The 16,511-nt window shown below is 45.5% G+C and overlaps 2 protein-coding genes across 3 annotated transcripts; both read right to left on the reverse strand.

Moving 5' to 3' along the window:
* Positions 1–4,181: 4,181 nt before the first annotated feature.
* LOC9634519 (BEACH domain-containing protein B) lies at positions 4,182–15,681 on the reverse strand. 2 transcript variants are annotated; one of them, XM_024684434.1, is made up of 39 exons: positions 15,481–15,681; positions 15,349–15,412; positions 15,086–15,287; positions 14,766–14,927; positions 14,427–14,714; positions 14,195–14,369; positions 14,073–14,141; positions 13,582–14,013; positions 13,291–13,528; positions 12,840–13,226; positions 12,628–12,789; positions 12,423–12,572; positions 12,218–12,370; positions 12,123–12,164; positions 11,735–12,067; positions 11,504–11,677; positions 11,279–11,445; positions 10,942–11,230; positions 10,475–10,889; positions 10,112–10,421; positions 9,875–10,063; positions 9,578–9,827; positions 9,276–9,524; positions 9,012–9,224; positions 8,808–8,957; positions 8,641–8,744; positions 8,141–8,584; positions 7,888–8,080; positions 7,618–7,839; positions 7,154–7,558; positions 6,870–7,100; positions 6,381–6,818; positions 6,284–6,330; positions 6,141–6,234; positions 5,879–6,085; positions 5,702–5,827; positions 5,265–5,654; positions 4,977–5,205; positions 4,182–4,912 (listed from the first exon to the last, which is right to left on the reverse strand). In XM_024684434.1, exons 1-39 carry the CDS (start codon positions 15,594–15,596, stop codon positions 4,275–4,277), a joined length of 9,147 nt encoding a protein of 3,048 aa, XP_024540202.1. In that variant the 5' UTR covers positions 15,597–15,681; the 3' UTR covers positions 4,182–4,274. The 2 variants fall into 2 exon arrangements, with proteins under 2 accessions (XP_024540202.1, XP_024540204.1); XM_024684436.1 differs by lacking the exons at positions 15,349–15,412; positions 15,481–15,681 and having other exon boundaries at positions 14,766–14,946; positions 15,086–15,167.
* On the reverse strand, positions 15,656–16,486 carry LOC112349663 (pentatricopeptide repeat-containing protein At4g02750-like). The gene has a single exon (XM_024684473.1). It carries the CDS (start codon positions 16,484–16,486, stop codon positions 15,656–15,658), a length of 831 nt encoding a protein of 276 aa, XP_024540241.1.
* Between the last annotated feature and the right edge of the window lie 25 nt (positions 16,487–16,511).

The following is a 16,511-nucleotide window of genomic DNA, read 5'->3' on the forward strand; positions in this document are numbered from 1 at the left end:
TGCGGGTGCTACTTTATAAAAGGGTTTACCATTTGATGAGGACATTGAACTTCGTCTATGGGTGGTGGAGTTGTGAGACACAAAATCCCTAGGCCCCAAAGTGGAGCCGGAAGGGCGCCACGTGGTAGTGGCTGAAGTGAAAGCAAAACAAGAGTAACACGTTTGGACTAAAAGCTCCGACTTGGAAGGTCGAGAGCGGGAGTGGAACTCCCCAAAAAGTGCTCGAGGAGCAAGCATGAGGCAACCAATAAGCAAGGCTCCAAAAAGGGACCCAAAAAGGACCAACACATGACACGTGGAAGTGTCTGAGACAAAGTCCGAGATGGACCGAGACAAAGTCCGAGATGGACTAAGACGGAGTCCGAGATGGAGTTTGAGATGGACCGAGACAGAGTCCGAGACGGAGTCCGAGATGGAGTTCGAGATGGACCAAGACGGAGTCCGAGATGGAGTCTGCGATGGAGTCCGAGATGGACCGAGACGGAGTTCGAGATGGAGTCTAAAATGGAGTCCGAGGTGGACCGAGACAGGGTTCAAGATGGAGTCCGAGATGGAGTCCAAGAAGGACCCGAGATGGAGTCTGAGGTCGAGACCAAGACTGGGACCGAGACCAAGACTGAGACCAAGACCAAAACCGAGACCGAGACCGAGACCGAGACCGAGACTGAGACCGAGATCGGGACCGAGGCCGAGGCCGAGCCCGAGCCCAAGCCCGAGCCCAAGTCTGAGTCCAAGTCCGAGTCCGAGTCCAAGTCCGAGTCCGAGTTCGAGTCTAAGAGGGTGAAAGCCCAAAGCGTTTGTCTCCCAAACCCTAGGGGGTTTGGTGAGCTCCAAAAGTATAGTAAGGGGGGAGGACTGTAGTGGAGCTGGTTTGGCCAAGAAAGGCTAGTTTGGCCCAGGAAGGCTGTACCTAGTGTTGAGTGATGAGTTGCCCACTGGGAAGTCCAAGACTAGAGTGAACACAGACTGACAAGTAGGGTGAAGTGTTCAAGAGCCGGCTCTAGTTCCCCCGGGAGATTGACTGCCCGATGCTCCCAGTCCAAGTGGGGGTGGCACTACCTACTTGGATACCAGATGTGGCTCAACGGAACCTCGCTCTAAGCCCATGGCTAGAGCACCCAAAGGCGGAAGGCAGGGAGAGTACCCACGAGGTTTGTGTAAGGCCACAGTGTTCCAAAGTGTTGTCCCAAAGACCCAAACTGTGGAAAGGAAGAGGAGTAGTCCTCTGGTGTAGTGACCAAGGATACAGTCATATGATGAGGAAGTCCCAAAGGACCATGGGACTTAGTGGTCGGGCCTGTGGGCCTTGATCTAGTGGCAGTGTTGGCGAACACAGCTAAGGACAAAAAGGGACTTGGTGGGGACCAGAAAGGAGATATTAGGGAAGGCTATTCCCCATGTCTGCGGGTATCTTAAGGATGCTAAGAAGTGGATTTGGGATGACCACTCATGGACGGATGGCCCAGTCTTAGAGAGACGGGATTGCAATGCAGGTGGTGTTGGACCACCGATGTGACCAAGGTGATTGGGCATGGCCTAGCGTAACGGGCTGGTATGTTGGTGGTGCTTTGGGGTGTCGGTCATGGGACCGGACACGTGAAGCACTTGGACCAAATGCAAAGGTTAAGTGGCATAAATGTCATCCTCGGGGCTAGCAAGCCCCAAGTCCTGAGTGGGACTTATGGAGGTTGTGAATGAGACTCCTCCAAGTGGCCGGAGGTGTGGTTAAGTGACTAAAGTAAAATGGAAAAAATTAGTTGCTTACATTTGGGTCCAAAGATATGACTTATCTTGGGTATTATATTTTTCGTGAGGGTTTGCAAGTTGATCATAACAAATTTGTGGCTGTTCTAAAGTTCTCTACTCAAAAGTATATGAATGATGTGTAGTGCTTCTTAGGTAAGGTGCAGTATCTCAATCATTTTGTGGATCATCTTTCTGATTGCACTACACCATTATAAGCGTTGTTAAAGTCATTAATGTCATCTTTCATTTGATCTGCGGACTGTGAGCAGGTGTTCATGGATCTCAAAGAATTATTAATGACTCTGGTTTTGGTGTATCCTAACTATACTCGACCTTTCATTTTGCATGTAGATACTTTTAATATTGGTTTTGGAGGTGTGTTGATGCAAAAGAGCCCAAGTGTGTCTGGTTAGTGCCATCCCATTGCATACATTAGTTGTATATTACAACTAGTAGAGGTGAACTACTCCACAATAGAGAAGGAGTGTTTAGCAGTAGCTTGGGGTTTCGAGAAACTTCATGGATATCTACATGGTTCTCAGACATTGCTAGAAGGTGATCATGTTGTTGTTACTTCCTTATTGAAGCGGAAAAACCTAGTTGGTCTTACTGGTCGGTGGTCTTTAAAGCTTCAGATATATGATTTTGATGTTGTTCATTGCCTAGGGAGTTCTATGACTGATGCTCATGCCCTTTCTTGAGCTCCTCTTCCTTTTTCACTCTCTTCTTATATTTTTTATGAGCCTATTGTTTTAGTATTTATGGATATTCTAGATGAGGATTCTATGTCGTCAGTGGTTACTATATTTGACATTCAGTGTCCACAAGGTGCAAAGCAAGATTTACCTTCTCTTGATGAGATTCACGAGGCTCAAAAGATTGAGCCATGGATTCGAAGGTTTCGAGAAGGGTTTGAGAATCTTGCATCACTTGCTGATGACTTATCATTCTGGCATTTACATTTTCAATATCACTTTGAATATGGCTTTCTTTATTTTGTGAGAACAAATTCTGATAATCATTTATAACTTGTGGTGCCTTCAATTTTTATTTCATGATTTTTCTATTCCTACCATGATTCTTCTGTTCTAGGCAGGCATATGGGATGTCATCATGTGACCGAGAAGCTGCACAGGTCTTTCTATTGGTTGGAGATGCGATGTAATATTATTCAGTATGTGCGTAGTTGCTTTTGGTGCCAAACTCATAATACTCCTCTTCATGTTGCAGAAGGACGGTTGAAGTTAATTGTAGAATCCTGTCCATTTGAGTTGGTGGCATTTGATTTTATAGGATCTTTTCCATGATTGACTGTTAGCAATAAGTATGTTATTATTGCTTCTGACTACTTGACTTGTTGGGTGGAAGTTATTGCCCTTGCTAACGTTTGTGCAATTGCTATTGGATACTTCCTCCTTAATCAAGTGGTGTTTTAGTATTTTTGTCTAGAGCAAATTCATTTGGATAATGGTCCCGCATTTATGGTTGAGGCATTTCATGTTTTGACGTTTTAGTTGAGGATACACCACACTTTCACGAGTGCTTATCATCCATAGTTAGACGGTTTGGTGGAATAGCTCATTCAAACATTCAAAGGGATGATCGCAAAGTATGTGAACTTTTAACATTCGGATTGAGATAGTTATTTGCCATCTCTTTGGTATGCATATGTTACTGAGGTGTAGAGTTCTATTAGTGCTTCACCATATAAACTCCTATATAATTATGACCAATTACCAATGGAATTGGGTTTACCTTCGCAATTGCCACGAACTGCTGATGCTAGGTTATGGGACTAGTATTTGATGAATATTTTTCCACTTGTCTGAATAGAGTTTGCTAAATACTTAGGCCGCATACAAGTGGGACAACAACAGCATTACAACTTTCATCATTGTCCACCTGCAGAGTACAAAGTGGATAATTTGGTGTTAGTCCGTTTTCCCCATCTTATAGTATATAGCTTATCTAAGGGGCTCTTTACTAATTTATATTAGATGTTGTGGCAAGTTAAATTACAAGTTTATGAAGTTTGGCATGATGTCTAGCAAGCCAATCCTCCAGAAACTGTGCATATACAGCAGTTAAAACACTTCATACAAAGGGATTAGAAACAATTAATACCACTTACAAATCCGCCGATGTTCCACTAAATCCTAGCCCATTTACAAGAGAACTTTAATAGTTTTTCATTATTCTAAGAAGAGGGGATGATGTGAGGTCTAAATATATAACTATAATGCTATATATTAATATTAATGTAATGGGATTTTGGTAGTTGTCATATTAGTTTTAAATCAGACTACTCACTCTTATATATAAATTAGGGTTTTTGGGTTAATTAATATGCATATTTTCTATATTCAATGCACTCCTACCATTAGATATTAAAATATTCTAAAATATCTAAATATATTTTAAGTATATCCACTATATTTTACAAGTTTGCTTAAGCAAACCAGAATATTATTTATAAATATATTGTTTTCTTGTGGAGTTCAAAAATCTCTTCTAACACAGGTGATGAGTTACCTCTTCTCCCTCCTTGGTGAAGTTTCCACAGCGTATATCAAAAATCTCCCGTCCCTGGTTCCCACCAAGAAACAATCCTCAGGCGTTACACACAGGCTCACAATCGGCGAGCCAGCCGTGTCGTAGCGATGGACGAGCTCCAGCGAGTGGAGCTTGCGCACTGTAACGTATCCCTGGTCGCCTCCACACACCACGAACTCGCCACAGCTGCTCAGCTCCATGCAGCTCAAGCGCCCGTTTAGTTCCGCGCTGGCAAGGTGCTTGCCGTTCACTGAGAATGAGTGAAAGTTGAGGTCCTTGTTGGAGAAGAGACCAACCAGACCGTGCGGAGACACCACTAGCAGAGATATTGATTTCCTGCTAGGATGAACCAGCGATCTGACGTATCTTCCCTGCCGGAGAGTGTAGAGGATGCAAGTCCCGTCCTCGGAGCCACTCACGACGAGGTCGAGTTCCGTCCGGACCACCACGCAAGTTACTGCATCGTCGTGGCCGCACAAAACGTGGCGAGGCTTGTCTGAGACGGCGAGCTTGCTGTCTGAGCGCTTGGTCCTGTTGGAAGATAGCTGAGTTTCCCATACCATCACTGTTGTATCACGGCTGCCGGTGGCGACAATGCTGCCATCTGCTGCAACTGCATGTCATAAAAAGAACGGTCAGAAGCCAAAACTATAGTGTGGTAAGAAAAGCTTACGTACCCGAAGCACACGTTACGACATCCTTGTGTTGACACAGGCTTTGAACGGTTTGGCCGTCGGTGAGCGACATGAGCTTGAAACTGTTGTCCCAATGGCCGCAGCTTATCAAGTAGACCGTAGATATTGCAGGCAACGCGCAGAAACAAAATGAGTCTGGAAAAGACTCGGTAAAATAGCCACGAACTTTGTGACAAGGCCACTCTTCAGAGCCAAGTCCGTAAGTAGAATCCTGCACAGTACGAGCCTTTAATAAGTCTTGCATTCAAGTGGTTCTTAAAAACGGAGTACCTGGGAAGACGAAAACGTAAAGCTGCCACTGGGTGGCATGGAGGGCGTTAGCCACATTCGTGAGGACACAACCATCTGGCTGGTCACAGAGATGATCTTCCCGTCGCAATGCCCAATGTACAAGACAGGATGATCTTCATCTGACTTACCAAACGAGAGAGACCTCGATGGAATGGTGGACACAAGTGTTGTCGAGGCGGGAGAGTAGTATAAAGGCCGAAGAAGTGGTACTGGAGGGCCGCGTTTCGGATGTTTCTTCTTAAAAAGCTGGATAGGTGTTTGACCAAAATTTGCAATCTGGTCCTCCACTGATGCTCTTTGCCTTGCATCTTCCATGGTTTCTAGCTCCACAGTGCCTTCATAAGTAAGATAGTAAAAGATATTTGCTGCCTGTTGCAACATTGTCTTGGTTAGTTCACGGCTACGCAAATATTTACCTCGACAGCAGGTTTTCCACGTTGCTTGTAGCCAAATATGAGGTCAATCCAACGGTGCAAGTTTTCACTAGTGTGCTCACTTTCAAGAGCTTCCCTGTTCAAGCGAATAAACTCTTCAGGAGATCCCTGGAAAAAAATCAAAATATGTGATTGAAAGCGAATCAAGTCGAGGCCTACCTTGGCCCAAGGTGGTAAAATCACATTGTTAAGGTGTTGTCCGTCTTGCTTGACACCAATGTAGTAACTATTTGTATTTACAAGGAACTCAGGCATATAAAAGAACTCCGGTATTATCTCTTTCACATCACTTGTGTTGGTCAAGCAGTTGGCGTAAGTGTTTTGTATGCTATGGAACAATCTGTCCGCATGATCAAATTTTCCACCCTGTCATCAGTTTCACACTTTTTGAGTACGCATCCATTAACTCACAAACACGTACCTGAAGCGTACGATGGAAAGAAGAAAATGGTTCCAGTCGAAGAAGGTAGAACAGAACGATGCCCATACTCGAGTAATGTGAACCATAGTGGAAGCTGGACACAAAAGCGTTTTCAGATTATGTTTCACGGAGTATAAACAAACCTGGGAATGTCTGGATCAGTAAAGTTGTTGTACCGTTCTTCAAAGACCTGTTGAAAACGATTTATTACATACTGTTCTTAAGCACAAATGCAGGTACCTGAAAGCGTTTTTCATCGAGAGCTCCAACGGGCTTTGCAAGATCTCGATAAACAGATGGACTGGAGAGATCCAATGCTTCAGAGGAATAGTCGGATAAGATCCACGGAAAGACTGGATATTGAGTCAAATCGTTGTATGATCTCCCGGATAACGTGTTCAGTATCATCAAGTAATCGAAGTTGCTGCACTCTCGCCGCCTCCAGCAGTCACGAGCTTTCTCTGCTAGATCAATAGCTCTTTTTCTGTCCACAAAGTGAATCTGGTGCTTTGCCTTTCCCTTTGATCCCACATGTTTGCTGGAAGTTATCTTAAGTGCTACATCCTTCGCAACTTGATGAGATGCAAAGTTAAGAAACACGGGAGGAGCGGCATCAGCGAAAAATATCTCCAATGCAGTATGTTGCAGCAAATATCTAGTCGCATAGATTGCTGTGACCTGTAATGACTTGAAAAATAGGAAACTGACAATGAATGTCAAATGACGAACCTGGAAAATGTCCCACGTTCTATGCTGAGCTTTGTCACCGTCGCGGGTACCAGTTTGATCAGTATCCTGGTTCTGACGAGCAAATCCACCGGACGAATCGAAAACCATGGAGCCGCCAGTTCCTTCAATAAAAAATTCCATATGAAAATGTAGAGACCTGTGAGTAACTTCCAATCGACCAGCAAGCTTGCGCTTCGGAGAAACGAGGACGCAAGACACTGACAATAGCACCTGAAAGTGAAGAATCTTCAAAAAGGTGCCACGTACAATGTTAAATGACATACCTCATCTTCGGCAGCTCCTTGCTTCGATTCGGCCCCGTCAGCTTCACTCGTGCTGCTACTTTCTGCTTCGGATTCGTTGCTGACAAACTCATCATTAGCATCCTGCATCTCATCTTCGACTTCCTCGGATTCTTTCTCCAGTTTAAAAGACGCTGCCTTCCGAAAGCTGACTTTTTCACGTGAAAGAACCCTGGGTGCGCTCTGAGAGCCAACACCCTCCGTTGACGCTGCCGGCTGCACAAGCTTCTGATCAAAGTGATAGTTGCGTTTTAGCTTCAGCCGGCGCCGCAAAGGATCTTCCGTCTTGTCAAGTTTCCACCACACGAGTGTATCCGATGGAAAAGTTGTCGAGGACCAGGGGCCTCTTTCATCAGTCAGATTCCGGAAGATTAAGCACCATTGGCTCTGCATGGAACAGATGGCGAACTTAGCACCACAACACCACTGGAATGAAAAGAACTTACAGCCACGGCCTGCTCTTCTGCATCTTCCTTCAATTGATATGCTGCTCGTCTGGATAGCTCTGAATTATGAATGGAGTTCAAGACGGTTAGAGATTGTTCCTCTAGAGCTTTTGATTCACGTAATTCAAGACTACGAGTGTCATTTGTTTCGGTATTCAATGTCTCGACCGCAGAGACCCACTGACGCTTAGCTGCCCTCAGAAACTTCTTATCATCTCTCACCTGAAACATAGAGGTTACAAAAGAAAACTAAAGTACGAAAGTACGCACCAGAGCTTTGACTTTATCTTGCTGTAAAAAGCTGTAAGGATCGTTCTTCATCGTTTCTTCTGTACGCTTTTCCTTATCAACCAAGCCGATGACCTTCCCAATTTCAATAAGTTCCTCAATCAACTGAGACAGCACATGAGACCTTGTTCCGTCGTCCATGTTTTCCACTTGACTTCGTGCGTCGAGTAAGCACCTTGTAAAGACAACAACACACGGTGTTGGGATTATATCGAGATTATTCAACGAGCCTTACCATATCGCAAGATAAAGTTGGCCTTTGTTTTGATCCGAGTCTGAAGAGAGGAAGCCGGGAACAAGAGGTAGGAACTGTTGAACTGACAGTAACACAGCCTCAAGACCAGCTCGGTAGAGGTAAACCAGCACAAGCCTGAATGCAAGTCTTGAAAACTTCTCCCCTCGTAGCTTCATGGCTTTCTCATTCGGCTTAGAAGATGGAACGTTAATCCCAACAGACCCCAGCCCTCCAGTCACGACAGCAGCAACTTCAGCAGCTGGTAAATTCAAAGACTCAACAAGGCCACGGGCTCGTTGGCCAAATGTTGGTCCCGCTGTGGAAGTTGAAGCTCCTCCTTGTCCAATTCCGTTGATAGCCGATAAAAGGTCCCAGACTTGATCGTATAGGCGCTGGTTAAATCCGCTTGACTCGCTTTGATAAGTAATTCTTGGAGAGTTCTTCCTGCAAAAGCATTTCCTGATTAAAAACGTAAACCAGAATTTTGCACAGGTAAGTACCTCTTATCCACAAGACCTTCCTCTCCGGTTTCGGACCCCAAATCCACGTAGCTCCCAGACAACAAGCCGTTGTCTTCAGACTCCTCCGCCGGAGAATTTAAAAACTGCACAATTAAAAACATTAGCAACATCAATACGTGAAAAGTCGAAGGGAATAAAGCTTTTACTGGGAGATATTGGATTGCATCCGCAACCACTAGCTCTTCAATCAAGGCAAGGAGATAGAGCACATTGTCACGACAGGGCTGTAACGTCAATAGCGATCGAGAGTCAGAAATTTCGCTCACGATGTCACCAAGTAAATCGTGAAGAAAGCTCTGAAAAGGCAAGAAAAAGTAAGCTCGCAGTGCGATTTTATCAGAACAACAAACCTGTTCTGTGTACTTAAGAACGTAAACAGTCATGCGTTCTACTTGGCGCCAGCCACCTTTTGTGTTAAATACAGCATGGACTTGCAGAGCACAGAATATTTTTCTGATTAGCAACACCTCATCCGCCCACCGTTTTGAGTCTTGATCTTCTTTCTGCTTTCTGGAAGATGCACTTGAAAATACTGCAAAAAGCCAATCCTGCCACCCCGGTTCCTGATAATAACCAGCTCAGAGCAGAACACAACACCGAGCATAATTTCTTACCTGTAAGAGTACACCGCAGTTTGCCGGATTCGTTTGAATAAGAGCAAGTATGTCTTTAAGAACATCCTGCCTTGACGTCCAATCGTCCGAGGCCTCTACAAATTTTAAAAGAACTCCTAGGACTTGAGGTAAGAAAAATTCTGGGAAGGTAGCCGTATGCGCGGGATTGCCAGCGGCTTGCAGCTGTCGTAACCAAGCTCTTTTTCCAGAACTCTTTCCAAACTGCGTAAGAATGCCGCCATGGAGAACCTGCAATGGAAATATAAGAAACAAATGGAGGTCTCAAAATCATTTTCACGTACTTGTTTAGGAATGGCTGCTCCGAGAAGGAGGTCAAACAAAGTCACTCGCAGAGAATCCGTGAAGGGAAACTGCAACAGGCGCTCTTTTATTATAGACCAGACTAAGTCCTTTTGTCTGCTTATGACTGTATCGCCCTGTCCCTTATTACCGCCAATCCCAAAGAGCCATATTGATTTTCTTTCTACAGGTATGGCAAGGAAAAGTGATCCCAAAACATGCAAAGCGAGCAGCCTGATCACTTCCTGCTGCCTGCAAGACATGATTCACGTTTCTGTAATTTTCGGAGTCATTGTTACCTCGACAATAAGTTGAGAAAGATGTGAATTCCACCCAAAGAGTGAACGCATTCCAAGAAGCTTGATAGGAAAATAGGGTCGCCTAAAAGACCCAACAGCATCTGAAGAACTTCCTCAACGCAGATTAAGTCGTCATTACGGTCAATAAAAGAGATTAAAGACTTAGCATCTGACACACTCATATGATCTCTGGAAAGGTAAGAAGTTAGAGCGATAAAATTAAGAATACTCGAGTACCTTATTGCAGTTTCTGCTAAAGAAAGTATGAGGATTCGAAGCTGCGATAATTCTTCTTGACGAGGACGGTCTCTGGTTCCAACTGTCTTGGACATCTTACGATGCTTCGGTTTGTCCCAATAGAACTGATGAAGCATGTCAAGAAATCTGGAAACGCCACAAACATTGCCGTACTTCCGAGTCTCCAAAAAGTTGATCAGTGATAGAAATAACTCGCGTTGAATGACATACGGAGCATAAATCCATGCAGATGGATTCAAGTAAACTTTGAGTACAGTTTCCCTCACGAGCAGGTCCGAAAGTGCGTTATCTGCGGTGAAAAGAGACAGATATCAGGAATACACACAATTAAGCATATCTTACCAGCTGCTTCAGAAAGAACACGCAGTAAATTGTTGAGAGCAGTGATAACTTTGACCGATAATTGTTTGATCGACACAAACTGTAGTAGATACCCGAGAAGGCCGAGGCCCCCACTGCTATGGAGGAACTTTTGATTAACGTAGTTCTTCGTTGCGACTGCTGTCAATAGCTCGATCACATCCGCTAAATAATAGTCGTCTGCATCAGTAACAGATCCATCGAAATCTTTCCCGGCATGCCGGAATCGCGTTAACAACGGGAAAAAGACCGTGATGCCACCAACACAGTGTATATTATTCTGCACAAGGCACCTGTAGCAAAGCTGCGTACCACTCATGATCGTAGCTTCATGAGATACGGCGTCAGACTGCTCTGACACTGGTGCGACATCAAAAAGGACGCGTCCGCTGCTGGCCTACAGCAAAAGTACCATGAATTTCAGAAAGAAATGAAATACTTATACGTACTAGCGCATTGTAACCGAATATCATTTTAGAAGATAGACCCTCCTTGGAACTGGACAAGCTGCTATCGGACATGTTCGCTGGAATGCAGCCAGCCTCGCTGGGGAGGAAGGAGTACATGTAACCCGCACCAAGCATAAACACACCTTCAACTTGCCCAGGAGTTAACACATCGTCAAATAGATACACTGGACCAAGCTGTCCACATAATGGCGAAAAGAAACCACTCGATTGGTCTGCAGTCGCATTTGCTCCAATTGTACAACTTACTGGATCATAAACTTTCGGGTACCTGAACGTGTAATAGTTAGTTGAATGACAAGATAACGCTAGCACGCACCTCAGCTTTTCACTGCTACTGAGTTTGCCGTCGACGAAAATTTTACACAAGCTTCCAGTAGACAGAGCTCGTCCAGTTGTGTGCGTGACACAAATGAAGTGCCATTTCTTTGATTCCAGTCTTATACTCATCGAAGTTGCTTGTTTCTTGTGGTTGGCACAATCGACCTGCATGGATACCCAAAGTCAGAAACACGAGAATCGCAACACTGAACAGAGAAAGAACCTCTATGAAGAACTTGTCCGCCGATATGAACGCAGCACAGCCTTTACCATCGCCAGTTAAAAAGCTAAACAAACTCATCATGCCTTCTGAAGAGACACTTTCTAGCCTGATCCAGCACATAAAACTGAAGCCTTTGTTGATAGGCCACCGGAAAGGCGTTTTGATGCCAATACCCTGAAAAATGCGATACTGTTAAAAATTACAAATCCAGATTTCGAAATTAAAACTCACCGAATTCTTTCCACTTAGCTCAAAAAAGACAGATGGTCCCTGCTCGCTTAACATTGACTTGAAAGTGCTCAAAATGAGGTTATTTTTTGAGCTCGAAGTGCTCCGAAGAAGAGAAAACATCCTTCGCATTTCCTTTCCTGCCATACTGTGACCACCAGCCAATTTGATAAAGTGGCAGAGTTTGTGAAGAACCACGCTCTCGTTCTCCGAAGAAAACCAATCCATCAAACTGCAAAGCAGGCCTGCTCTCACGCAAGAAGATTGGTTTGCGGTGGATTCCTCTAATAACTGGAGAAAGGTGTCCAGGGCTTTTAGCTGCGTTTCGGGATCACACTGCACATGTAAAGAAAACATCTTAGCCAGAAAAATTCTGTGATGAGATTATTACCAGATGAATAAAGTTAAGAAGCAGGACAATTACATCTTCATTCTGCATTGAAATAGTTGGACGTGAGTCTTTGCTAGCAGTTACAAGGCAGTCACCTGAATAATCATGCGAGATGAATTGTCAAATGTGCCATCAACTAGCATATTCCAAAGCGCGTTAAGGAGGTCCTGAGTTGGATATCCATAACGATTAACTAAAAGGGTCTCCAACATCTTGTAGCCTGGACCAACAAGGGATCTAAAAGCAAGCTGAAACAGGAATAGCAAATTCATTGCAGGTAAAAATGTAGCTTTCGTATACCTTTGAAGCCTCATTTCCCTTGAGAAGATGAATGAGAGTTGCTATCACCTCTAAACACAAACGCTTTCCATGTTCTTCGGGATAAGCTTCATTCAGCAGAGAAACGATATGCACAAAGCACTCTACTTCTCTAAAAAGCGCTTGATAGTACTGCACAAAAAGAAAACGGCGGATAAATAAAGTTTCAGAGAAATTTTATACTCACTGGAAAATCGCATTGAAGAACATCCCGAAGAATCGATAACAGATCCAAAACAATATCGATTCCGGCTGAATGTTGATCCGATTGCACGCGAGAAAGTGTTTCCAGATATTTCATACAGAGTTCCATTTTTGCATCCTGGTCCTCATCTGAGATTGGGGAGACCTGCAAAATGGAAGCTTAGAAAAATCATAAAAGAATGAAAAACAGGTCACCTTCATAAAATTGCTGACGTGATGAATAGCGAAAGTTCTTGACCGAGAGTCCAAAATCATACCGAACAAAACGTCCATGAGTTTCGTACTCCTCAGTGCCGAAGACTTGGCATCGTCGGATAAGCTCAAGCACTCGTTGAAGAGTGAGAAAGCAGCGTCTCGACAGTGCAACAAATTTTCCATGTCGCCAACATCAAGCCTTAGATCTTGCAACAATGCCGCCATGACTTCTGATAGAACCAAGATAACTTGCAGTTCCTTAAAAGACGACGATGTAAGCTCCGGTGTCAATTGCAAAATTCGATGCAAGCTTTTCAGTAACATCGTGGCCATGGAGGGCAGCTTCGAACACTGCTCTAGACTCTGAACAAGTGCGTTGCACTCTGCCTACACAAACAAAGGGAAGGAAATTAGTAAACAGAAGAAAAGAAAAACCGAGAAGCCACTTTACCAGATTATTGGAGTTTCCACTGGTGGTCGCCGCGAGCTCCACAAAGGATATCACTTCAAGCTGTAAAGGCTGTGTCTCAAGACTCTCCTTTCCCTCCAAACCGAAATAAAAAAAGTCATTCGAAAACATGACCGTCCAAACACCTTCATCCCGAAAGAGTTGCAAAACCGCGGAAGAGACCGCTAGCATTTTCTTAAAAACGGTGATGATGTTACGCTGCAAGTCGCTAGAGAGCAACCTGCACATCGTTCAAGTTTAGTTAGTCACCATCTAAAATGTTACGCAAACAACATTTTGAAATGCTGAAACCCCTCATCGTTGTCGTCTAAGTTTCTGAAAATCCCGAGCAAAACGTTCACAACCAGCCTAGTGGCGTTTTCCCAGTAGACGCTTGTCACCCCTGACGTCTCTTGGGATGCTGGACCACTGAGAGAAAAGATATCCCAGGTTGCAATCACAAACGAGCAAAGAACCTCGCACAGACGAGAAACGTTGGAGTTCCAAGGGCCATAGTTGTCCTTAACATCTTCAATACCAAGAAAAAAACGATCTTTCTCCTTCTCCTGTGTAGTAGTGCTTGATCTCGTAGACATTTCTGCCAAGTGCTCGGTACTGCGGGCATATAGAACCGGAAAGGAAAACGCGGCCCAGCGAAACAGTCGAATAAATTTGTGTAAGCCACCAATGTCGCAGACTGACTGCAAGCTGTTAACATTACGAAATCTGTTCAGAATTAAGGAGAACACAGAAAATGCTGCAACACTGTAAAGAGTAAAGGATACACGGCTTCCCTCGTAACCTCAAGTGATAGTACTTGCAAATTAAAACTCTCCACAAGCTTTTGCAAGCTTCTGTAAATAACAATGAACAATGGTATTAGGAGGCGCGAGCAACGTCAACTTACCCTTCATCGCGAAAATATCCCAATCCATCTAGCAAAACTTCAAGTCCGCCGATGCTCCTGAAGTGATTCTGCGCGCGGGAACTTGATGAGACGGCGGCTTTAAGCGTTTGTAAAGTCACTCTTTCAAGATGCTCATCTGTGGCGAGATGAAGTTTTCGTAAAACTCGAAGGAGCTCTGCACACGAATAACCAGAATAATAAGTGGAAAAGCATAACATTTAGCAGAACATACCCACAAACCAGTTAAGACCGCCGGTTTCGAGCAGCAAGGCAAAGCTGGTATTTTCTCCACTTGTTTGTGATGGTCTTTGGCGAAAAGACAGCCTGCGTCTGGGAGGATCCTCGGCATTCTCTTTTAAACCAAGCGACGATCTTCTGCTTGATTTGTCGGGCAGCTTCTCGAGCTCAATAAAATTGGCCATAATAGATACGACATGCGCAAGCAAGCACTGTAAAAAGCTCATCAACACCATGTTTGGAGTCGCGGCATCAGAGATGCTCTTAATATAAACCACCGAATCTGAAAAATCGCAAGATCAGTATGCTTCCAACACAGATAACGTGATCATACTTTTCATAACGCTCGTCAAAGTTTGCAAGCCTCCGAAAGTGCTGAACACCGCCCGATTATTTGATGCTCGGCTGAGAATGCTGAGAGCATTTAGCAAGCGCAAGGCAGATTCCATCTCGTTCGTGGCTAGAACCGGTTCTTTCGAGTCGGAGTTGGCATGCACTGCAATCGAGCCGATAAACTGCAAATGAGCAAGGAAGACGGAGCTAATTACCATATCTCAAACACAGTATGCTCAAACCAAACAAAACATACATACACATTTGCTCATACAGAGAAGCAAGCCAAACGGCAAGAAGTGAAAGGAATCGACCACTTACACTCTCCAATGTAGTCACTCGTAAGCTTTAGCTCTCGGAGAAGGCCAAGGATGACAGCGGTCGGGTGACCAAAAGAGCATCCAGTAACTCCAGTTTGATCCATTTTGCCGTCTCCACTTTGGTGTTCTTCCAGGGGAACCCAGCGCTCATACACGTCGTTAAACTTGCGAAGAAAGGCCCCGAGCGAGCTCTTCCTCTTGTCCTGCGAGGAAGAGAAAAAGGATCACTGGATAAGAACTTCTCCTCTCATTTCTATCACGTACCTCGCTGGATAAATTCTCGTATTCCTGCCACAAGTGATGGAGCGATTCCTCCACGCCATGGTCACTGCTCCACAGCAAATTCCAATCCGATTCTATCCAAATCCAAATATGCCGAAGCTCGGATCTTCGTACCTGAACTGGACATCGATCCAAGTCGCGGATGTCGTCGACGAAGCTGCGATCGAAGAAGAACTCCCCGGCGCTGCCGATCCGGACGACCTGCGAAGAAATCCCTTGACGAAATTCATCTAGATCCACGCTCCAAGCCGCTCCTCCTTTGCAGGGAGGAGGAGAGGAGCTCGCGTTGCTAGGGTTCCAAGAACCCTAGAATGTTGTAGAGGAGCACATATGGCGCCGAGCTCTCGGAATTGAGCGTCACAGAATCGACGCCAGCAGCCACGGCCCTGTGCCAATCGCCATGAACAGCGCAAGCGCCGACGAGCGTGATCCAGGCCAATCCATCCGGCACGAATGGCATCACTCGCATCAGCGCCTGGGCATTCTCCAGCTCCCCGGATCGTCCCAGGGCATCCACCAAGCACGCGAAGTGGCTCAATCCTGGCAAATACCCATAATCGATCTGGAGGGCGAGGAAGTAGTCCCGGGCCAGCGATTTCTTGCCGCCATGGCTGCAAGCGCTGAGCACGCTCACGAATGTGATCGCGTCGGGATAGATTCCCTCGACGTTCATCGCCAGGAAGAACCCTAGCGCCTCGGCCGTGTGCCCAGTCTGGGCAAATGCTGCCACCATAGCCGTCCAGGAGACCTCGTTCCTCTCCTCCATGGACAAGAACACCGCCCTCGCCTCCTTGATTCCACCGGATTTCCCGTAGAGATTGATGAGCGCCGTCCCCAGCGCTAGATCGGGCACAATCCCGGCCTCCAGCATATTTCGATGGATGATCTTCCACTCAGCGCTCGACGAGCACGCATCCACGATCGCCGAGAGCGCCTTGCAATCCGGCTGCACGCCATCCAGATCCATCCTCGCGAAGAGCTCCAGCGCATCCTTGTTCTGCCCGCTCTGCGCGTGCGCGGCCACCATCGCCGTGACCAGGATCAAATCCGGCGCCCTGGAGCTCGAGCTCGCGAGGAAGATCTTGCTCGCCTCCTCCGCGCGCCCAAATCGCCCATACATTCTCACCAGGCACGTCGCGACCGCG

The sequence above is a fragment of the Selaginella moellendorffii genome, unplaced genomic scaffold (assembly GCF_000143415.4).
Source record: "Selaginella moellendorffii unplaced genomic scaffold, v1.0 SELMOscaffold_41, whole genome shotgun sequence".
In the NCBI taxonomy this organism is placed as follows: Eukaryota; Viridiplantae; Streptophyta; class Lycopodiopsida; order Selaginellales; family Selaginellaceae; genus Selaginella; species Selaginella moellendorffii.